General features: G+C 44.6%; 1 protein-coding gene across 1 annotated transcript; it reads left to right on the top strand.

Annotated features, from left to right (window-relative positions):
• The first annotated feature begins 1,552 nt into the window (after nt 1-1,552).
• On the top strand, nt 1,553-4,076 carry LOC135981256 (uncharacterized). Its single transcript, XM_065582723.1, has 2 exons — nt 1,553-1,635; nt 1,744-4,076. The coding sequence occupies exon 2, from the start codon at nt 2,254-2,256 to the stop codon at nt 3,370-3,372; it is 1,119 nt and encodes a 372-aa protein (XP_065438795.1). The 5' UTR covers nt 1,553-1,635; nt 1,744-2,253; the 3' UTR covers nt 3,373-4,076.
• Nucleotides 4,077-25,162: the final 21,086 nt, after the last annotated feature.

Genomic DNA, 25,162 nt, shown 5'->3' with positions numbered 1-25,162 from the left:
GTCAATCTCTATTCAGCAAAGCACTTGAGCCCAAGCTTAACTTTAGGCATGTGCGTAAGTCCCACTGGAGTCAATGCATCAGTTTAGTGCTTTTGTGAATAGTGATGGAGGGCTGAATCAAGCTGTCCTGTTGATTCCAGTGGGACTACTCATGGCATAAGGTGCTACTTACTCACTGAGTAAAGGTGGCAGAATCTGGCTCTACAGATAAAATTTTCAGAAATCTCCAAATAACTTAGGGGCCTAAGACTCATTTTCAAAAGTGACTTAGGCACCTAAGGCCAGATTTTTAAAGGCATTAAAATGGGATTTTCAAAAGCACCCAGCACCTAACTCCCATTTGGATGCAGAACAAGCATGGAATAGTTCAGTCAGTGAAAAGCCAATGAAAACAGAGGGTTGGATTAGACGCTGTAATGCAGCCTTAACTATAGCAACCTGTGTCTTACATAATGTGCATTATAGTTGCATAATAAAGCTATTCCAGAGTGATCTAATTCCATTTACTAATAACCATAAAAATGTTTGATATGTGTCCGATGAACCGTTTAAAGACAGCATTTTCCAAAGATGATTGGTAGTACCAAGAAAAACATTTAATAGGAGATAAATTACATTTTATGTATGATAAAATGTAACAGTTGCAGTGTTAGTGTTTGTTCTTTTTATTTTCATTCTTTGGGCTGCCCTGAACAATTAGTTTTGGGTTGGAAAAAAAAATCCAGGGCTTCTGAGTTGTTCCCAATGAATCACAGAGCATGAATAATATCATTTGTCACTTTTTATCTACCGATGTCACTGTGTTCAGTGTCGCACTGCACAGTTAATCTGCTCAACTTCTGATGAATGACATTTTGTACAGCTCACGAAATTCTTTTTGGATTTAACCAACATCCCAGGCAGTTCCATTTACACCACATCTGTTCCCACATGCTAGGGATTTGCCAATTGTATTGCTCTTCTCAAAGGCATGCAGGAATGGACCAAATACATAAATAAATAAAACACAGCTCAACTATCGAAATGCTATCAAAGTCAGCTCATTCACTAGATCTCAAATCAAAGTTGCATTTTGTGTTAACTACTATCACAACATGTTTTCTAAGATGGCTAGTTTGAACGTTTATCCTCAGTCTTTGAAGTTGTATGAGTGTCCCTTTTTGTGTTCACTTTCCATGACCTAAACCAGGGGCGGGCAAACTTTTTGGCCTGAGGGCCGCATCGGGTTTCGTAAATTGTATGGAGGGCTGGTTAGGGGAGGGGGTTGTGGCCCAGCCCCCACCTCCTATCTGCCCCCCCCCCGGGACTCCTGCCCCATCCAACCCCCCCTGTTCCCTGATGGCCCTTCTGGGACCCCTACCCCATCCACACACCCCCACTCCCTGTCCCCTGACTGCCCCCGGACCCCTGCTGCCCCATCCAACCCTTCCCCTCATTCCTGACAGACCCCCCCCCGGACCCCCGCCCCATCCAACCACCCCTTCTCCCTGTCCCCTGATCACCCCCAGAACCCCTGCCCCTGATTGCCCCCTGCCGCCCCATCCAACCCCCCCTCCTGTGGGGATGTATCATCCCTACACCAACCTAATGAAAAGTTCCATGAGGAGGTAAGGGTCACGATGGGACACTTGCCAGGTAAACAAATCATGGCCTTATGTAAGGCCCCCTGGTGGTCTAGGATTATATAAGATGATCATGGCCTTATGTAAGGCCCCCTGGTGGTCTAGAATTATATAAGATGAGGTAAACAAATCATGGCCTTATGTAAGGAACGGTTGAACCAATCGGTGTGGGGCTATACATGTGATAAACACATGATTCTCCTTCTTGTCCAATCCGTAGATGTGTTGTTATAGCCTAATTGTGTTATGTAATGTTGAGAAAAAACTATAAAAGAAAGCTTGCAATAAACAGAATTCGGATTCAGCTTGCAACCACATTGGTCGTGTGCTTTATCTGCTCCGCATGGAACCCCACAAATGGTGACCCCGACGTGATTCGGCTTGGACATCGAGGCAGCTGACTGAAGCGTTCGGTGAGAAAAGGCGGAGGTGGCAGCCGCGGCAGGAGGTACCGGAGGATACCGGCTCCTGGTCGTCCAAGAGAGACGTTCGTGAGCTCACAGCCGACTGAAGCGTTCGGTGAGAAAAGGCGGAGGTGGCAGCCGCAGCAGGAGGTACCGGAGGATACCGGCTCCTGGTCGTCCGAGAGAGACGTTCGTGAGCTCACAGGTGAGCGGCTGCATTTGATAAAATGGGCTCTGCTTTGTCTGCAGAGGAGGAGACGGTGCATGATTTTTTATTACGCATCGCTGAAAAGCGGGGAGAGAAGCTTCCCTCTGACGCGTTGTCCCGTTTGTTGAAATGGGGGCAGAGACGCGGGTTTTTTGTTACTCCTGATACTGTCTTTGATAAGGCAGTCTGGGAAAGTCTAGGCTCTGACCTCTGGGAGTCGGTCTCTCATGGCAACAAGAAGGCCATGTCATTGAGCCAAATATGGTGCAAATCTAAGAAACTGATAGAGACGCTTGCGGCAGAAGCCGAGGTCCAGTCGGCCATTAATAACCTCTTTCGGCCAAAAGAGGAGCCGCCTTATGTGTTGCCAGTGGGAGCCCGTAAGTTCTTTGGGGGTGAGGACACTATCATACCACTCATCCCCAGTGCATCCGAAGCTGATCCTAGTATCGTCCCGTTACCGGATGACCCCGCGGATAAAATGGAGGTCTCGAGCCCAGAAGGGGATAAGTTACAAGAATTTCGGGCGGAAATGTACAAACAGGGCCTTCAGCTACAGGACATGCTGAATCAGTTGTCCCATTTGGCCGGTGAGAGCCATCCCCCGCAGTCCCACACATTGCGAGCCCTGAACCAGCCCGGCTTTCCTGTCACCAATAATGTTTGTACCCCAGAGTTCCGGGCAGAGTTCCCGGGGCAGGGTAAGCAGTTGCGGAATAGGTTGGAAAGAATGGCGGAGCCAGGCTTATCTAACTTTAAAAGGACATATAGGAAAAAAACACCGGATAAGATCCCTCCGGCGGATGATGTAGCTACCCCCTGTCCTCGTTGTGGTTTGTGGGGCTGCGCGATTGGGTGCACTGGACGGGATAACGTGTCCACGCACCGGCCACTGGATGTCGCCAACCCGTTTGCTCCAAAGCCTCCGGCATACTCATCCGAGGTTTCCACCCTGCGACATGCTTCGGACAATATCCCGGGCGGCTCGGGCCCCCCGGACCCCGTAAGGCGTTGGCACGGACTTATTAGGGAAGCCCATATAGAGGGGGAATTTGCGCCCGAGGCTTATCCAGTAGTGACACCGGATCCACAGGACCCCGCAACACCGGACCTGCACTTGTTGTTTGTCACAGCCTAAACACCTAATAATGCTGTGCTTCTGTTTGTTCGGACTCCTTATTATAGGAGCAGGGGTCTTTGTATGTCCAAACTCTGTACCTTTTGTTAACCCACAACAAAATGTTTGGGTCACCTGGGCAAACCAGACTGACCAAGAAGCCCTTTTTGCTTGTCCATGGCCACCCCATCGGATCCCTTTAGCACATGTCTTATTGGCTATCCTTATTTACACCCCAATGGTTTTCGTGGGCATTTACGTAATATTACGTTTCCTTATTTAAGGAAAAGGGGGGAGGTGTGGGGATGTATCATCCCTACACCAACCTAATGAAAAGTTCCATGAGGAGGTAAGGGTCACGATGGGACACTTGCCAGGTAAACAAATCATGGCCTTATGTAAGGCCCCCTGGTGGTCTAGGATTATATAAGATGATCATGGCCTTATGTAAGACCCCCTGGTGGTCTAGGATTATATAAGATGATCATGGCCTTATGTAAGGCCCCCTGGTGGTCTAGGATTATATAAGATGAGGTAAACAAATCATGGCCATATGTAAGGAACGGTTGAACCAATCGGTGTGGGGCTATACATGTGATAAACACATGATTCTCCTTCTTGTCCAATCCGTAGATGTGTTGTTATAGCCTAATTGTGTTATGTAATGTTGAGAAAAAACTATAAAAGAAAGCTTGCAATAAACAGAATTCGGATTCAGCTTGCAACCACATTGGTCGTGTGCTTTATCTGCTCCGCATGGAACCCCACACCCTCCTTCCTGACTGCTCCACCCGGGACCCCTGCCCCCATTCAACTCCCTGTTCCCCACCAACTATCCCTATCCACACCCCCGATCCCTGACCACCGCCCCGAACTCCCCCTGCCCTTTATCCAACCCCCCCCTGCCCCCTGCCCCCTTACCGCACTGCCTGGAGCACCAGTGGCTGGCGGCGCTACAGCCGCGCTGCCGGGCTGGAGCCCGGCCACACCGCCACCACGCAGCACAGAGCACCGGGTCAGGCCGGGCTCTGCAGCTGCGCTGCCCCAGGAGCTCACAGCCCCGCCGCCCAGAGCATTATGCCAGCGGCGGAGCGAGTGAGCTGAGGTTGCGGGAGAGGGGGGACAGTAGGGGAGGGGCTGGGGGTGAGCCTCCCGGGCCAGGAGCTCGGGGGCTGGGCAGGACGGTCCCGCAGGCCAGATGTGGGCCGCAGTTTGCCCACCTCTGACCTAAACCCATTAATGTGACGGGCCTAGATTGTATCCCAGGGACAGAGCACAAAGAGGACACAGTTCTGCACTAAGTACATAGCATCCATGGCGCCCACAGTTCTGCACTAAGGCCATAGCACGGAGCCACAGTGACACACAGTTCCCTCTCTTCTCCCCACTTGCTCCAGAGGGGCAGTAATTTGCTCCTAGCCTACATCAGCAGTAAGACTACTAGCCTCACTTTGCTGACCTACGAAGGCAGAACTAAGGCTTCACCCAAAGTCCGTCTCTCCCCACCCACTCCCAACACATGTGCTCCAGAACGAAGGAGCAGCAGGTTCACAGTCCCCTTCTCCTTGTGCCTGGTCTCAGGGTTCAGGTAGCCCTTATAGGGACATAAGGGGGTGACCTTGACCACCCCCCTTGTATCCCTGCCTGAGAACCCTGCCCAAGTCACTCTCTAACCCACAGAGATTTCCGAGCACAAATGTTAGTGGGAATCAAATGTTCAGGTTACACACACTGAAAATTTTAAATCTACTTTCTGCAACATTTGCACCAGAGCCTGGATTATAAATTATGCTCATCCATGTGACACATGCCACCACCAACTATGCAATGCAGCAAAAACTTCAAATAGTAAGCCAGAGTAATCATAAACTTGCAAAATGTTTCATTACACAATTTCAAATAGTGAAAAGAAAGACTGTCTGCACATTCCACGAGGAGAAATAGAAGCAAATAGTTCTTCCAGCAGAGCCCTCAGTCACCCAGCTCAGCAGTACTCACTTGGACGATACCCTGGGTTCAAAGGAGCTAATTGCATCAGTAAGTATTCATCTTTATGAATAAGGTTTGTATAGACAAGCTCCAAATAAATTAATGGTTGTGAATTATTTGCTCGGCTGTAATGTCTATAAAGGACTTTGGTTAGAAAATTCCATTGCCCAAAGGGGAGATGGATGTAGGCAGGATTCCACAGAGTCATAAAGAGGGGCTGCACCCCTTGGGCAGCGGGGACCCGTTCAGGTATGTGGGAACTCCTGTGTGCCACTACGCTGGCAGTTTGAAAGAACGGGAGGGGGAGCTGTTAAGATCGATGGGATGGAAGGATCGGAAGTTGTGCAGATTCTCCTGTTGAGGCTCCCCCAAGAGCACTTCCACTCCGTTCCCCAAGCATTCAGTCTTGTCACTCAGGTTCCTTTATCTGGCATACAGCAAAGCTATGCTGAGTTGATCTGATTCAAGTGTAGAGGATGGGTATAGGGCATACCACACATCCAGAGATCCATAGCAAACCTTTTCCTTTATATACATTTACACATTGCGTTACACGTTTTGGGATTGGCTTGGTCACTTTGTAGAAATCAATTCCTATACAGCACGCATTGTCCATGCATGACTTACTCTTCACCTCATCTTATGTTCCACGCTTATCTTATCTATTGTTATCTTGTTCATTGTAAATAGTTCCCTGGGTGTTCCCCCTTATCTTAGCTAGTACAGACATTCTGCTTCCAGCCTGCTGATCCTAATCCTGTCTGCCAAAAAATGAGGCCTCACTGTGTTCAATTACTCATGTCAAGTCAGCCTTACATCTCCCAGAATCCCGCAGTGAAGCCTATAGTGGCAGCTCCACAGACTGGAAGGCAGGAGGATCCCTCCTCCTCTACCGCCTGCCTGCAGCACACATCAGATCTAGAGCTGGTCAAAAGCTGGTTTATTGTCCATGAGAAGTTTCAAGACACTTTTTTGCATAATTTTTCAAGTTTTGCTGAATATTTTGAAAAAAAAAACAAAAAAATTTTCAGTTTTCAAGAACTCTAAAGATTTTAACATTTTTTGTTTATTGGTTTTGTTTTTACAAAACCCCCCAAAATGGAAAGAAAATTCATGTTCAAATTTCCATTTTGTCAAAAAGCCAGCTTTCATCTAAAAATAACTTGACAAAAAATGTCCAACCAACTCTGATCAAAACGATCAAATGATTTCACCAACCTGAAATGCTACAGTCAAATCTGCCTTGGATTGTAAGTTAAATGAATTTATTATCTGTCTCAATATAGCCTTCCATGCACTACCATTTTGCTCTCTCCGGTTAGGGGTGGCTGAAGTCATGCTGCTGTGGTGTTGACCGTTGAGGTGCATTGGGAGTATGAAGAAGCCAGCACAGCCTCTGGTGATATTCAGATTTCCAGGAAGTAATAACTGTAGATTCTCTTTTCCTGAAAAAGAAAGCCTGCAGTAATTACTTCCTTGAAATCAGAACAGCAATATCGTCACCCATTTTAAATGACACATACAAAAATCTCCCACATTTTCAACTTTTGTGCCAAACCTAGAAAGACTACGTACAAAATCTTCATCCCCATGCTTCTTCTGCAGGTGTGCAAAAGGGCCTAGCAGATCAGCTTTGACATCAATGGATGCAATTTCTGATTACAGCCTCAGAAATGAAACACAGCACAATTTAGTGAAGAATGAAAGTAAGCTGATCACGGTACATACTGGATGGTTTACAAAGGATATAAAGTAAGGTCTTGTGTGTTAATACCTCTTACAGTTTTGGTTTGTAAGAGGCAGCTTCACATTTAAAGCCATATAAGGTGAAACCATTACAGATAATGGAAGATCATATTCATTTGCAGATCAGTAGTGGAGTGATTAAATAGATGGGTATCTTCTGTTTGGTCTGGTTTGAAAAAAAACATTTTTTTTTCAATGTAAAATGACTTTTAGTTTGATCACTTAATTTAATTTCTTAAATCAAATTTTCAATGGAACCATATGAATCAGCATTTTAATTGGCAGACTTCACTGCCTGCACACTAAGCTGACTTTCCTCACTTCTTAAAAAATTAACAACAGAGACGCTAAGAGACTTGTGAAATACCCCCACAGAAAACTTTGTTAACTCTGAGTTAAAGGGTTGTCTACACAGGACAATTATACAGAAGAACCTCAGAGTTACGGACAGCTCAGGAATGGAGGTTGTCCGTAACTCTGAAATGTTCCTAACTCTGAACAAAGCACAGTTCGGGCTCCAGATCCAGCAGCTGACACTCCAGACCAGGCTTCAGCAGCAACTGAGCTCCCTCCCAGCTCCAACAGCTTTCTCTGGCCAGGGGCGGAGGGTGAAAACAAATCCCAGCCTTGCTCCTGCCTAGGGTGCCCAGACAGCAAGTGTGAAAAATCAGGACAGGGGTGGGGGGTAATAGTTGCCTAGATAAGACAAAGCCCCAGATATTGAGACTGTCCCTATAAAATTGAGACATTTGGTCACACTACTGCTCTGCTGGCTCTGGCTGCCTTGGGCTGACAGCCCCAGCATCTTCACCTCCTAGCTGTAAATGGCTGCCCCCCATGTGGAGGGTGGGAGGGGGACAGGCAGCCCAGATGTTCCTACCTTAAGATGCAATACAGGCACGGTACAGTCTTTCTTTCTTTCTTTCTTTCTTTCTTGTGTGTGTCTCTGCTGCCGCCTGATTGGTTACTTCTGGTTTCACGTGGATTTCGGTTGACCGTCAATCCATAATTCTGGTGTTTGTATCCTTGTGGTCCTACTGTACCAGTATAAGGTAGGGTGTGAATTTAAACCACTATAATTATAGTAGTATAAATCCCATGTAGACACTTAAGCCAGGTCTACACTACAGACTAAGGGTACGTCTTCACTACCCGCCGGATCGGCGGGTAGTAATCGATCTATCGGGGATCGTCTTGTCTAGACGTGATAAATCGATCCCCGAACGCACTCCCCGTCGACTCCGGAACTCCACCAGAGCGAGAGGCGGAAGCGGAGTCGACGGGGGAGTCGCAGCCGTCGATCCTGTGCCGTGAGGACCCGAGGTAAATCGATCTAAGATACGTCGACTTCAGCTATGCTATACTCTTAGCTGAAGTTGTGTATCTTAGATCGATTCCCCCCCCCCAGTGTAGACCAGCCCTTATATCGAGATTACTGTGTTGCTCAGGGGTGTGAAAAATCCACACTCCTGAGCAACGTAGTTGTACCAACCTAACCCCCGGTGTAGACAGCACTATGTTGGCAGAGTAGCTTCTCCCATCGACAGCTACTGCCTCTTGCGGAGGTGGATTAACTATGCCAGAAGCGTCTTCACTTAAGTGCTGCAGCGGCGCTGATGCAACGGTTTAAGTGTAGACCTGCTGTTATTCAGCTATTAGAGTGGCTTTTTCCAGCAGTTTAAATTAAGCCAAAAAAAAAGTCCTTCTTACTCCAGACTAAGTGTGTCCACAATGGGGAGTGATAATGGTAGAACTACAGCATTATAACAGGGAAAATCTCCCAAGCGGACACTCCCTTGGGCTATGTCTACACTACAGACCTTACAATGGCACAGCGGTAGCAGTACCGCTGTGCTGCTGTACGGTCTCCCGGGTAGCCGCTCTTTGCCAGTGGGAGAGAGCTCTCCTGCTGGCATAATTAAACCACCCCCAATGAGCGGCATTAGCTATGTCAGTAGGAGAGCCTCTCCTGCCACATAGCGTTGTCCACACCAGCGCTTTTGTGGGTGAAACTTATGTCGGTCAGGGAGTGTTTTTTTCACACCCCTGACCGACAAAAGTTTTACCAACAAAAGTGCTTGTGTAGACATAGCCTTAGTTTTCTAGTAGATTGCAGCACGTCTCACCAGTGTGACCACTAAGCAAGTCATTCAACGCCTCATCTGAACTCCAGTTATCACCTTCTCCAGCTCCACCTTCTCTACTGTCTGCAGCCCACATTTCTCCACCCTGTCACTTTGGAAAGTAAACTATTATAAAAGCTAATTTATTTTACCAGCCGTGAAAACAGCCACAGTGCATCAGTAGGTCAACACTCATTGTGTTCCTGCTTTCTTCTGATCTTGCTTGATACAATACTGAATTTGTGTTGAGGCAACAAATAACTCACAAGTTTATAGCTGCCCTTATTAGTTGTGTCCAGGAAAAGTATTGGCTTGCACTTTGCTGCACTTTAAAAAAACATTTAGAATCAAGAGATCTTTTTTATTATTAATAATAAACAATAATCATGCCAATAATACCACCTCCTTCTTATATAATGCTTTTCATCAGTAACCACAAAGCATTTTACAAGGAGGTCAGCATCATTATCCCCATTATAGAGAAACAAAATAATCAATGTTATTGAGCTTTAAGGAGGCAATCCTTATAGGCACTGTCTGAAAATATTTGCATAGTAGTTCACTTCTCTAATAAAACTATTTTGAAGTCCACAGGGCTATCAGATGAGTGGGTGCTCACTGACATGATTAAGGTTTGCACAGCCTACCTCACAATATCAGTATGGAAGAAGTAGAATGCACAGGGGAAATGACTTCACTTAAAAACCTGCTACCTAGAAGTAAGCAAGCATGAAAATTCAACTGTTTTCATATCCTTTTATCATCTTCACTCCTCAGATATTCTAACAACCAAGGTTACTGACGTGAGGAGCACTGCAGATACAAGGCAATTAGCAAATAGAAACTATGTTTCGTGGCAGTTAGAGTCGCATCAGGACACACTCCATCCACCCAAAAGTTTAAAAGCAGGGAAATAAATTAAGGGGAAAGACTTGTGCATTCCTTTCCACCTTCATATTGCCTACACTACAGCACTGTGGGTCATACGCTCCAGTGTTCCATTCGGTTTTCACTTCCATCGCCAACAGATCCCCGAAAGCAATACCCCAGGTTCATCAGACATGCCCTCCAACACAAAACCTTAACAGTGACCCTCATTTATTTTTATATCAATTGTATCGGTACATCTGACTGTCACACATTCCTGGCACTTGGGAAGTTATTCTGCCTTAGCCCTGCTGAGGTCAATATTAAGGTTGCAAGTTTTGTAGACAAGCTGATGTAGCTCAGTGCATAGCTCTCTAGAGCCAGAGGAAAAGGGAGCTGCACCTGCCTGGCTATCAGGGAGAAACCGCGCTGCTGAAGCTGCTCCTGACTATGGTGACCCTTCTGAAGAGTGTAAGAGGCTGCGATGTGCCTCAGCAAATCTTTAGCAGCCTCTTACACTCTGCCTTCTGACCTACAGCACTGTGGATCATACGCTCCAGTGTTCCATTCGGTTTTCACTTCCATCGCCAACAGATCCTGCATAGGAATTCAAACAGCTGTCAGAAGAGATTTGAATGCCTGGCCTCCTCTTTCTTAGCTCCTAAAGCTTCCCCCTAGGCTAGAGGGGCATTTGGAGAAAACTGTTCCCCCATTTCCGCCCCCAGAAATGAATGGCATTAATCCCTCACCAGAACTGTTGTCAACTTTCAGGGTCATGTTGGCGCATATCGTTTCCATTATGGATGAAGTTATAAAATTCTTTTTGGCAGGCATGGCTACCCATAGAATCCCTTGCTAGTCAAACATGGCACATTTAGCAATCCCTGCCTTGGTTTCCTTCCCCCAGGTTGGTCTCCTCTGCTTTTCAGACACCAGTCTGTGCTGGAGATGTGGCTTAGCCCTGCAGTGAAGACACAACAAACATAACTCTTTACAGGGTAGCAAAAGTCCAAACTAAAAAGTCCCAAATAAACAAAAAGATTCTTTTGTCCTTCAGGGTGTCTCTTCAGCCATCCTTCTGGGCCCTGTTCCCATCCCTTTTCTGGGCTACATTTGAGAGTCTATCTGCTCTGGGCTACAGCATTGGCTGCAAGCTATTTCCCCTGAAGTACCCTCTCCCCTACAGACCCCAGCTCAGAGCCCTCTACAGGAACAATCAGCTGCCTGTGGTGTCAACTCCCAGCTAAGCTCACTTTCAGTCATTTTATAAGGCCCAGGTGTTCATTCATCTCTCACCTCACCCTCCTTAGTCCCACCCACTCAGGCTAGGAAGCAGCTAATTAATTATGGCACAGGAGTGGTTGACCACATTTCACCTTAAAAGGGCCACTCCCCCTGTGACAATGCTCTGTAGACAAACACTACCAATGTATAACTGATATTTTAGGAATCACCATGAGGAGCAATAATGTAGACAGGGGACAGGTGCTGGGGTGTTTTAGATTGCTTGAGGGCCCCTCCTCAAGGTGGGGCTAAAGCCTCCACCCTGACACTTGCTACTTGGAATGGCTTCTCCCCTCTCCTTGAATGGCTTGGGTCCTGGGTTCTTTTTTGTGACGCCTGGTGCCTCCATCCAAGGTAACTCCTCACGGTGCCTGAGACACCGGGGGTTGGAAAGTGAATACTGGTACCAGTGCTGGCAAGAAACATACAAGCCAGTACACAAGAAACAACAGAGTACATCAACACAATATCTTACAGTATCTTTGCCCCTGGGTAGGGCTGCATCCCCTCCTGGCTCCCTGAGCTGCAGTCCTGAGATGGTCTCAGCTGGTTCTTGGTAGACAGCTCTAGGTTGGATCTCTGCCACTCTGACCTCTGCAGACCTGGAACTGCCTGGCCCGTGCACTAGATCACACAGCAGTCGAAAGATCCCCTTTATGAAGAGAAGGAGTTAATTAGAGACTCCCCAAGCTGTTCTGCTTCTCTCTCTGTTCTCAAACTCAAAGCTCAAAATTGAACCTAAAACCAGTCTCTTGGAGTCTGCATCAGGCTGTTTCCTTCCACTGAGGGGCTGAACAGCTTGGGCTCATCAGTGTCCCAACAAACTACTTGACCATATCACCCCATGCAGAAGCCTCATTATTGGCCTCAGTAGAAGTTTCTAGTCCATTCTCTCCCCACCCCTGACTCCAAGCATGCTGGGAAATGATGCCAGAGGCCTCTGGTAGCCATTATTGTTGTAGTCCGTAGGGTAGGTCCCTAGACTGAAGCCACGTCCAAATTTCCATGAGCTAGCAAATTCCAAGTGGGGGATACACCTGCAAAAGCAGTAGAAAGAAAAGTGAGACAATCCAGTGAAAGGTTGTTAAAGGGGGTTAATTTCAAACTGTTATTCTCTTTATCAGTTCATTTCTCATCAAAACGTTTAAATAGTGCTCAAATTTTACATTCTAGGTTTTGGTTTTTGCCATTTCAATGAGATGTTTACGAAATAAAGGTTTAAAGCTCCTGCTAAAACTTAACTTGGTTGCACAACCTTATGGTGCAGCTACATTCACAAAGTGAATTTTTAATTCGTAACTGCAAACATTCATCTGGGGAACCTGCTTCTACAACTTAGGCTCATCCAATCAGGGGAAAAAAACATACCACGTGTCTTACATGTCCACTTCAAACAGCTGTAACATCACATACTTGCAATGAACAGCTCAGAGATGATCTGCACAAGTATCATTTGCAGAAATTATCTGGCAAATCACCATCTGCTCATGGACAAGTTGCAAATAATAAAAGAGGCAAAATTCATTAAATGTGGTTGTTAAGAATTTTGGCACAATAATTCTTGGCTGCAGTTTACTCAGTCAAGACTCCTACTGAAGTCAGTGGGAGATTTGTCTGAATAAGGATGATGCCCTATAATCATTTAACCTATTCAGACTCAACCTCCTACTCCCAGAATAATCTGAGCAAGACCTTGCCTCCAAACAGATACATGTAATTCTTAATTAATGAGAAAATGTAAAATGGTCTCCGCCCCAGAGAATATTCTCAAACCAGACTTTATGCTGATCCCAGTCTTTGGGGTCTATACAAACTGAAACCTTAAACGTGTTAGCCCACTCACTTCACTGGATACAAACAGGTTTAAGGATCTGCTTGCACTGGTCAGATTGTAGGATCAAGGTACAAGTTTCAATGGAAACCCATCAATATGACACTGCTTCATCTGCAACTGTCAGCCAAATCACAGCTGAGAGAATGTGCCCTGCCAAGACAGGCAAGCTATGTGTTTGTCAAATGCAGTGCCAGTATATTTCTGGCAATGCTCTGCTGTTTTTAATGTAAACACTAACGTTTCTAGGGTATTATCTTCCAAATGTTGCAGTAAGACATGCTTTATAGGATTTAATGAATCACACAGTAAAGATCATTGCAACTTACATACTGTTGTGCACGGGAGTTGTTCAACATAAAAGCAATCAGCCAACAATTAAAATGCTAAACCTTTTATAACATGTTTGCCAAAACCTACCACACACAGTAACTCCTGGAGAATTTTGAACAGATGGGATAGGCTGGAATTTAGTTAAGACACCGTCACTTTATCAAGCATATAACATGTTCCTGTGATGGAGGAGTGAGGCTTCAAGCATGATATACTAGATACTTTCAGCATTAAAAATGATTATAAAAAATATCTGTCTGCCATGATATATCCTCCTGTTTTGGCTGGCTGCTTTGGACACCTGTGTTCGTAGAAATGCCAGCTCTTTGGGTTCTCATGAAAATGATGAACAACCTCTTAAAAACTGAATAATCAGCTGTACAGAACAGATGCTGATTCCATAAACACAGCCATCTTGAATTTCATTTCTTAAAAAATAATGCAAGATTTCAAGAACACACTACACATTAATGAGTGAAATTTCAGATGGAATCCAGACACCATGGATGTAATCAAACCCACTTTGGGTTTTAATTATAAAAGCTCTTCTGCAGAAATTCAATAATTCCAGGTTGTGGCACTCATGAAAGGTACAATTACTCTTTAATTGGGTTTCACACACACACGCACGCACACACACACACACACTTCATTATGTCCCTAATATTTAAAAAAAATCAGACTAAGATAATTGCAATGCATTAATTAATTCAAGTGGGGAATCAATTCACAATGCCATCAAATATGAAGAAGTTACAAGGGATCTGAATTCAAACTCACTGCAAAGATTCCAGGAGTATTAATTATTATTTCTATTAGTGCAGTTCCTAGGAGAGCCTAGTCATGGACCAGGACCTCATTGTTCTAGGTGCTTTACATGGGGACTAGACCCATCCTAGCTTCAGAATCACATGAGCGCCATCATTTTCCCAGCCAATAGAGAACAATTTCTGGACACTAAGCGTATGTTTACAATGCAACATAAGCCCAGGCTTAAATTTTGGTTTACGCCTAATCTCTCTTGTGTCTACATTGAAATTGCACTAACCCAGGGCTCAGACCCAGGATGCCAGGACCTTGCAGGGCTGCAGGGGCCAAGCACCAGTCAAGCCGGGACCTAGGGTCCAAGCCCTCTTGCTTTGCAGCATAGACACAGCCCCGCTTGACTTGTGTCCTGGCAGGCCACCAGAAACATCCCACAATTCCATGGGCCAACTTCCTTAGTCCTCTTTATCCCAACAATCTCCAGCCGACTCAGATGAAAATGGAAGCCACCCCCTCTTGGCGTACAGCAGCAGCTCAGTGGGTCAGCGTTAACCCATTGTTAACTATCACCGAGCTGCAAGCACACCATCGGCAAGCCTCCTGGGCTTGCAATGGAGACCGAACTGAGCAAACCTTTGGTGAAGCCAGCTGCTTCATGGTCTCGGGAGCACAGTCAAATTTTGGTGAATCTCTGGTGCAAATCTGATGAACCTGTGGACTTCAGCAAAAGCACCAAGAATGACCATGCAAACTAGCAGATAGCTAAAAAGCTGGAAGCTTTGCAGATTTTCCAAACAGGTGAACAGTGGAGGGAGCGTATGAAGAGGCTGAAAAGGAAGTACCGGAAAGACCAGGGACAAGAACCGCATCTCAGGTGACTCGAGTTTGACTGGATGCTGGGCACTGCATCCAGCACAGAGCCAACATGGTTCATGGTGCCCTGCTAGCCCTGAATCCAGCATGGGAACTGATGGGGGAGCCAGCAGCAGGCTCTGTGAGAGGAGCATGAAGAGACTCTGTTTATGAAACCAGCCTCAGAGCAGGCTGTGCATCAGGATCAACAACAAATTCTTGGTCCCTACTTGGAAGAGCTGTTTGACCCCACCCCCATTGAGGAACGCTGCACTGGCAAGCCTACAGCAAACCTGGTGGAGACAGGAGTTGCCCCAGAGCCTAGTAAGTTTCTGACTCTAATTTACAGTTTATTATTACAGTAATCGGAGGGATTTCTGCTCTAAGAAGCAATGCAAATGTTCTACTCCAGCAAGGGTCAAGGTACAGCATGGAGTGATGCTCTTATAAGACAAGAGAGACTCAAGAAGTTGAAGGTATCCCCCAAGACATTGAACACGTCTCCTTCATTCTGACTTTCCCCCTACCCCCAAAATGAAATGCTCCTCTTAGGGTGACCAGATGTCCTGATTTTATAAGGACAGTCCCAATATTTGGGGCGTTGTTTTATATAGGCTCCTATTACCCCCAATCCCCGTCCCGATTTTTCACACTTGCTGTCTGGTCACCCTAGCTCCTCTGAAGGAGAGGGACCCTGTGCTACAGGTCACTGACCAGTCTCACTGATGCAGCTCTCCCATCACACGTATACACTAAAGAGAAAAGAAGGTGTCATTTTAACCCTACTTTAAATGTCTGAAGTAGAAAACCTATTCCTCAGAGTGACAAAAGGTGAATCACCATTAGAAGAATGACCTAGACTCCAAAAGAGGTCAGTCAGCAGAGGAATTGGAAACTGAAAGCATGGCTTCCCAAATTACAGCTATTAGATTGCTTTGGATGGAAAGTGCCGGAAGGCAGAGCTGGAGGTGAAAAGGCATTACATCCAGAATTGTCTTTCATATCACTGAGGCAGATCCTCCATTAGCTCTGCTGGAGAAGGAAAGAAGCAGATTTTACAAAACCTCTGTACCTTAGTATTCATGTAAGTCATAAAGATTCACGGCCAACCATTCCCCCAGGAAACCAGAAGTTGGCAGGACTGTTTATAAATGTCTCAAGAACATGAGATAGCAATGGCTTTTACTTCTGCCGGGCATGCATCAGTACAGAGGTGATGGTAGCAGACATTGTCGCCAAGTTGTCTCTCTCAATGTGGATGCTAAAATAACTGCACTCTCATCCGATGTCCTCAACACACTTTACAAAGGAGAGTATCATTATCCTCAGTTCTAATATGGGGAATCAAGGACACTGACAGATTAAAGAACGTGCCCAGAGTCACAACTGGGAAAAATAGCACTTGGGTTCTATCACACTCCCTTCTATACATTATGCTCTTCGGTAGCCCTGCAGTAAAACTGCCAACTCATCCCTTCCAAATACCGGCCTCCCCAAACCACACACAGCCCATATGATGGTTCATTTTGGCCTTGTGACACTTCATCATTTTTAAACATAACATACCCATTCTGTATTAGCCTATCCCAGGTACCTCATCCAGTATCAATGTTTTTAAAACTATTTGGGCCCAGTTCCTCACTGCTTTGCAGCCAATGTAGTCATTTACACCCAGACAAAGTGCACGGCAGCAGAGGAATGGGGCCTCTGTGTTTGACCTGCTTATTTACAAGTAAATGTCCATATCAGACACAGAAGTAGGCACCTGGACACAGATGTTAAGTGTGATATTGTGCACTGGTAAGGACACATTTTAACAGCTGCAGCATTGTTATACAAAATTGTATAGTTGGGCGTTTGGTGCAGTATATTATACAATGCTGTACACTCTCTTCTCTGATATTAGTTGTTTGTTCTCATCTCCCCCTCCACTGCCGGCATCACTCTCCCTGCTGTCCTTGCTCCTATCAGTACTACATTTTCTGCATGTCCCTAGGTCACTTCCCTGGCTCTTTCTTCCTAGTCCTGCTCCCTGACTCTATTAACTCATCCTAGCTCAACTCCCTTAATATGTTGCAAACAACCCACCACCACCAAAAGCCAATAGAGCTAGCAGCACCTTTGCTAACTTTTTCCATCACCTTTTGCCTATTATGTCTATTTACATTGTAGTCTCTTCAGTGTAGATAGGTATATCTCCATATATTCAGGTGCTACGACAGTAGAAACAATTATTATGATGTGTCTTCAAGTAATCAGTGCATATTTCTACAGACCACACCTGGTTAATTTGCAGATAAGACGTCTCATTTGTATTACATTAACATCTATGACAGCTTCTCTAGGGTCACATGACACTTGTGACAATGCATATATATATATATATATATATATAATACTGTTATCACCCAACATGTCTGTGATAAAACAAGAGAGTAAAGGTAACATTGTCTACTATATTTTTCACTAACTGCTTTAAAACAATTTTTGCCCAACCTGTCCATAATTAACATATAATTATTGTTATGGCTGGTACTGCTACACCTAGTCTTCCAGGTTTTTCACCATGCGAGCAAATGTTCAGTCTTGGGGAGATATGCTGTGTATTGGTCTCAGTTTTGTTATGCAGGGTTCTAAGTAGATGGAGCTGTGTGAGTAGCAGGAGAGTTTGCTCTGTGCCTGTGCCTTAAAAATTGACTCCAATTAGAGATAGAGTTGCATCCTGGGGACCAGGCATTTGTGTTGGAATGAGATTCCTGAAAGAAGGAATTGCCCTACATGCTATTTGACTACCTGTGTTCCAGGATTGATACATATGTAAATAAAACAAGTAACACTTAGAATAGACCCATACTCTGTGTCACTGATTTCTCCTCCAACCAGCAGCTTAACTTTCAAGCCTCAGTTATCTGCAATTATTTGGCAGTGGGACCACATTATATCCATGTCAATGAAGCTGGGTTAATTTCCACCAGTTGAAAATTTGGCCCTTTTGTTATTCCTGAATATGTATATAACTATATCCTGATAGTTGCACATATGTATTTCTTGTGTCAGGCAGAAATATAATATGTATCTGAAGCACAAATGCACTGATTTGAAAAGAAAGCCAATAAAGGACATAATTGTAGTTGCCTGAGATAGAAGTTGAAGATGGTAAAAAAAAATAAAAATGCTGCTATAGACAGCTTATTGCTGTTAAGCCCTGCAGTTCAGTTCCTGTGCCTTGGGTTAAGAACTGCAATTGAGTTGAAGCTCTCAATTCAGTGTGCCCCACTAATGGATTCTGTTTTCAGACTGACTATCCCAGAAGACTCAGAAGGAGTTTCTCTGAATGACCTTGCAATACTTAGCTGGTATGCAAAGCTTTGGAATAAAAGGTTCACTATTCAGACTCTGCTATTAGCGAACATATCCAGAGCTCTGATCTGGTATTATAGCTTATACCTGTGGACACCAGTAAATATGCTTATGAGCCCTGAAAGCAGAAAAATCTCTTAAGCTTAAAAGCAGGCATTGTGCACAGAAAGAGAGAACACAGAAATAACCTTCCCAGACAATCACGGAATCTCTGTCTTCTCAAAACTCAGACTGCACCCAGTTTATTTTCACACATCACTGCTTCAGGACAACTCGTTCAATGGAAAGAGGAGGGGAGATTTGTTTTCATGTTGTGACTTGGCAGAGGGAAAGCACACTAAAAAGTGGAGGATTGGAGGGAATTTCTCAACATTCAGGAGCAACAGGAAGAAGAAAGAGACAGAGAGGAGAGAAAATAGTGCCAAAACAGAAGACTCTGTCCTATAATAATATAGCATGAGGCAGGGATCTAACGCCTCATGCTTCATCCTTTTTGTTCCTCAGGTTGTAGAGCAAGTTCCATTTCTGGATCACTTTCTTCACTATCCAGTACTGGTCACAGCACAGCAAAATGCTTCCCTGGACTTGCATTAGGGACTTGTGAATTTGCATTTGATTTCAGGAGAGGACCTTCCAACATAAGGCAGGGTCTCACTTTTTAGAAGTGATGGGCTACAACTGAAATCATTTATTCAAAACTGCAAATGTATGAGTCAGGGTAGGTCTAGAGGGACTGCACTGCCAATGGCTTGGTTTTCAAAACAAAACCCCCGTTTATCAGGTTTTACAAAAAATGGGAATGTAATGGCCTGTGATACACAGGAGGTCAGTCTAGTTGGTCCCGTCTGGCCTTAAGTGTATGAAAATCCAAGACCGCCACATAATCAATTTCCAGAGATGAACCAAACCTGGAACAATTTGTGTGAACAACCCTCTAATTTGGAAGATAGGTGATTTAACAGTAGTGTGGGGGAAAACAGTGGAGACAGAAGTTATTGGTAAAAAAGTTGTGAAGTGGTGACAACCAAAATGATGGGTGTGTTATCAGAGGTGAGGGAAGTGGGCAGTAGAAGAAAGGAAGAATGCGGGAGGAAAAAAATTTGATTCTTCATATTTTGTATCAACAGTAGCTGGTTTTATGTGTTAGAGGAAATTGAGCTAAAATGGATAGAATTATGGCTATAGGAGGCAGGGGAGTGCATCGGAGTGACATCAGTGTATAAATGGTACTTTAGGCCATAGGCAAGATAAAATCACCAAGAAGGGAAGTGTTAAGAGAAGACGAAGGAGACCCAGGACAGTGCCCTTGAGGCCTGATCCAAAGGCCACTGAAGTCAGCTGAAAGACTTCCATTCACTCCAAAAGGCTGTGGCTCAGGCCTCAAGAGAGGAGGAGAGGGAGAAGGATAATAACCTAGGATACCTTGACATATCAGCTCAATAGGAAGAAAACCTTCTGAGCCTGAAAAGCCATGCTTGCTGCAGAGATGAAGGAGAAAGCGGAGAGGAATCCCAGTGCCAATTACAGCTTAGGCACTCAGACAGGATGGTGTCAGAGAAGCATATAAGAACTAAAATATAGACAGGTGTAGTAACTCAAGCAGGGTAAGAAAAGAAGTGAAGGTTTGGGGCTTAACCACAAGCAAGCCATTGACCACACTAGTGAGAGCCAGAAAAATGAAGCAAAAACCAGACTGAGAAGGATCAAGAATAGAACTGCAAGTGGGAGGAGAAAGGATATGACAACATGTAGCTTAGTTCTGGGTTATAGACAAAAATGGGAGAAGGGAAACCAGGGCAGGAACTGGAACAGTAGATTCTGTCAGGAGAGGTTTGCTTAAGAATGCAGCTTTTTGAGAGGATGACTGGACAGAGCTCAAGATGTGAAAGGGGTGTAGTATGGGGACAGAGGGGAGGAGTGCTGATTGGAGAGAACATGGGTTAGGGGGAGCAGGAATGAGGGGAAGAAGTGGGAGGATGTGGCTAGCTCTCGTCAGGAACAAACTAGGGTATTTATAAGGTGCCTTTCACATTGGTATTGAAGGGTTTATCACAGGGGTAGGCAACCTATGGCACATGTGCCGAAGGTGGCACGCGAGCTGATTTTCAGCGGCACTCACACTGCCCGGATCCTGGCCACTGGTCCAGGGGGCTCTGCATTTTAATTTAATTTTAAATGAAGCTTCTTAAACATTTTTAAAAACCTTATTTACTTTACATACAACAATAGTTTAGTTATATATTTTAGACTTATAGAAAGAGACCTTCTAAAAATGTTAAAATGTATGACTGGCACGCAAAACCTTAAATTAGAGTGAATAAATGAAGACTCGGCACACCACTTCTGAAAGGCTGCTGACCCCTGGTTTATCATCACTGGAAGGTGTTTTGTTTGGTTGGTTTGATTTTTTGCAGTGATGGAAATCTCTAGTGTGAATGTGATTCACTGGTGTAAAAAGTGATTTGTACTAGTGCAGCTTCCTATGGTCTCAAACCAGACCAAGGTATGTTGTGATGGTGCAAGACACTTTTTCCACTGGTGCAGCATGTCTACATTAGGGACTTCTACCGGTGCAGCTATATCAGTGAAGATACTCCAGTGAATAATCCCCAGAAGAGAGAACCCAAAAGCCAAGAGGAATCAAAAGAGGAGAGAGAGAAAAGAAAAGAAAAGAAAAGAAAAAAGTTAGACAGTGGATGAAAAAAGGGTAAGAGAGGAAAAGAGGCCAGAGCCTTGTGGATAGTAGTCACTTTGTACAAAAAAATAATGGGTAAAGTCAGGAGAGGTGAAATTGGTGAGGACAGAGACATCAGGTCAGTGGAACAAAGGAGATAACTGACTATGATAACAGAAGTAATTAGGGCACAGAAAAGGGGCACAGCCTGAAATGTGTATAAAACAGATTTTAAAGCACAAAGGGAGTCGGTGTGCTGAGTTTTGTGCCAATGGCATTCTGTCTGGGGAAGATCAGTTCACTGCATTCAAAGAGCAGGAGTGAGCCAGGCCTCTGAGGAGGAAGAATTTGGGTTGTAAAGAGGAGCACTGGAGTCACTGGGGAAATGCCAGGGCGGAACTAAATGAAAGGGCAAATGATTCAGGCTCAAGGTAAGAGGAGAGGGAGTTCAAATGAAAGGAGAAATTAGGAGTAAATGCTTCCAGTACAGAAAAAATGATTAGGAGAATCAAGAGAAGAAAGGTTCCAGCCAGGAGTTGAGAGAGAGTGTGATCAGAGAGAGAAGAGGAAAGAAGGAAGAGATCAGAAAGGGAATTAGAAATACATAAATTCAAGTTATTACTGTCTCACCCCATATTACTCAATTGAACTCAGCTGGCAGGGACTTAGAAAGTGCAACAAATCACTGGCATCAAGAACAGTTTAACATTGCGCAACCAGCCTCATTCTTCTGGTTTGTGGTAGCAGACAAATGGGTGACAGTCTGTTAAAACTGGCAGAGGGCTCCTAGGAAGCCATCTTTCTAGCTGAATCATGGAAGGGGTATCTCATGATTGTAGGGATGTATGATGTAACCTGCTGGATATGTTCCCTGATCCTTTTCAAAGGAGCAGTAAGCTATCTGGCAGCACATTCCCCACCCTCACGTTCACATGCCACTCTGCATTGGTAGGCTGGTGCTTGTACCCTACCTGTCGCTAACACTGCTCCACTACCCTTCCTCCCAAGCCCACCACATGCCACCATTAACTACGCATGGGACTGTGCCCCAAACTTCTTGAAGTTGCAATAATTGGACTAGAAATATTGCAAGAACAACCTCTTCGTGAGACTTCCTGGTTCAGTAGGGTCAGAAATAACCTTAGAGAAGGTCTTTTCCTTGGGGTATTCATGCAGTTCCACTCACAGACCCACAGCCAGAAGGTGAAGAGAGGCCCAATATGAAAATTAGTGGGGGTGGAGATTCTGAACTACAAAATCATTAAGACTGTTATAGGCAAACTAAGAACAAAGCTTACCGAGTGGGTAAATTCTATTAAGGGTGATGGAGATTCTCCTATTCATTTTAAAGATACTTGATAGGACACACAGTAGGTTTGTTTTAAAGACATCGATTTAAGGTTATAAGCCCCTATCCCACTGTGGGAGCATTGCTGATAAAATAAATTATTTGCCACTTGAACAACTTACATTCTGCCCTATGCACACTAAGGACATATTTAAGGACAAATGGACCCCTGTTCTGTGTTATTTTGGGAAAGAGAATATTGATTATTAGGTAGCATGCTCATCTACAGACTATCATTCCTGTACCTGACCACTTCACTAATACACTCTCAGATGTGCTGATTGATTATAATATCTATATCAGTACAGAAGTTCATATTTAAAACTTTGAGTCAAGCAGGCTGACCTGTATTATAAACACAGAATAAAGGTAACAAGTATTTTATTATATATATTATGGTATCACCAAGAGGCCCCAATGGGACCATGGTCCTATTGTGCTAGGCGCTGTACAAACATATAGTGTAAGAGAGTCCCTGCCCCAGAGTCTAAATAAACAAAGGAAGTATTATCCGATTTTACCAAAGGGGAACTGAATTGAGGCACCAATAGATTAAATGACTTGTCCCAGGTTATACAGGAAGTTTATGGCAGACTCTGAACCCAAATCTCCAACCGGAACCTCATCACCTCCGTCCATCAAATGGACAAGTGATTGCTCTGCCTCATTGATATTATTGCTAATTTGCATGACGGGTGTGTCCTGAGAATCCATTTGTGACGGGTTGCCCCTCCTCACTATGGAGTTCCACCTGGCATACTGGGGTACCACTAAGCCTGGCTGTTCCACTAGACCAGGCTCCCTTAGAATCATAGAATATCAGGGTTGGAAGGGACCTCAGGAGGTCATCTAGTTCAACATGCTGCTCAAAGCAGGACCCATCCCCAGACAGATTTTTACCCCAGTTCCCTAAATAGTCCCCTCAAGGATTGAACTCACAACCCTGGGGTTAGCAAGCCAATACTCAAACCACTGAGCTATTCCTCCCCCTCCCTTATGGTGGTCTGCTGAGCCAGGCCCACAAGCCTCATCCAGCACACACAGGTAGGGCCACACCCAGCTGCAGAAAGACACAGACACTGGAATCAGCTCTGCATGGGAAGGCTCAGCTAGGGACTTGCCCAGCACTCAAGTGCACACTCATTCTGGGGTGAAAACCCCAAAATTGTATTGTCTTGCACTGCACAGAGAATTGTACAGTGTAAGTTCATGAAATTTGTCCCCTCCCTCAATATGGAGGAAGATATGCACAGCTTTTTGCCTCCCAGTTATGAATACCACAAACTAGTTTTTATTCTATGACTTCTCTATGACTTCTCTAGTTTTAGAAAAAACAGAACAAGGAGTAATGGTCACAAGTTGCAGTGGGGGAGGTTTAGGTTGGATATTAGGAAAAACTTTTTCAGTAGGAGGGTGGTGAAGCACTGGAATGGGTTACCTAGGGAGGTGGTGGAATCTCCAACCTTAGAGGTTTTTAAGGTCAGGCTTGACAAAGCCCTCGCTGGGATGATTTAGTTGGGGATTGGTCCTGCTTTAAGCAGGGGGTTGGACTAGATGACCTCCTGAGGTCCCTTCCAACCCTGATATTCTATGATTCTATGAAAACAAAAACAAGTTTATTAACTACACAAGACAGATTTTAAGTGATTATAAGGGATAGCAAACAGATCAAAGCAGATTACTGAACAAATGACGCAAACTAAGCTTAATACAGTAAAGAAACTTGTTACAAGTAGTAATGTCTTACCCTAAATGTTGTTTTAGGCATTTCTTTCACAGGCCAGAAACCTTTTCCCACCTTGGCTCAGCTCTTCTCCCCCCTCCCTTTGTCCTTGTTTCTTAGATATTTCCATCAGTCATCTTGGGCGGGGATTCAGTGGAGACTGAATCCGGATTAACTCACTTCCCTGCCTTAAATAGGATTTACATATAGCTGGAAGCTGTTGTCCTTCAGTGTGATTCCCACCCCTCTCAGTGGAAAAATATTGGTATTCTATGATGGAGTAAAGTACCAGGTGACATGATCACATGACCCTGCAGTGTCAAAGCAGCCATGAGTCAAAGGCTGTTTGTAGTATCCCAGGAAGTTTCTCAGGAAGGTGGGAGATTAGCATCTTCAAAGACCTATTGTTCTCCCTAATGGTTCATTGACTTGTCCCCAGCTAATCAGACAGACTGATTGCATTTTGTCTGGCATTCCCCAGGTGTACTTTTGTAGTACAGATGTATAGTCAATATTCCTAACTTTAGATACAAAAATGATACATGCACACAATAGAATTCAGTCAATCATAACCTTTCCAATGATACCTCACAAGACCCATCTTGCACAAAACATATCATAGTAGTGTTATAATCGTATTATAACAATATTTCTATGAAGAATATGGGACATAGTGTCACACCTTTCACTTTTTTAATTTTAAATTTAGTGAGGATAGTGCCACTTGATTAACGGCAGCAGAGCATCATCAGTTTAAAAGAGATATGGATCCAATGACCATTCAGGCCAACGTTTGATCTGGAATGGACTCCAAACCATAGTTGGGGAATCACTGCTATTTCTTGGCCTTTTGGCTGAGAAAATGAATATAAGTAATTTAATACCTAAGTCAGTGGCTGCCATTAAAATGTGAACA

The sequence above is a fragment of the Chrysemys picta genome, chromosome 2 (genome assembly GCF_011386835.1).
Source record: "Chrysemys picta bellii isolate R12L10 chromosome 2, ASM1138683v2, whole genome shotgun sequence".
Lineage (NCBI taxonomy): Eukaryota > Metazoa > Chordata > Testudines > Emydidae > Chrysemys > Chrysemys picta.
The sequence above is the reverse complement of the archived record's forward strand: the minus strand, read 5'-3'. Positions and strand labels throughout refer to the sequence as shown.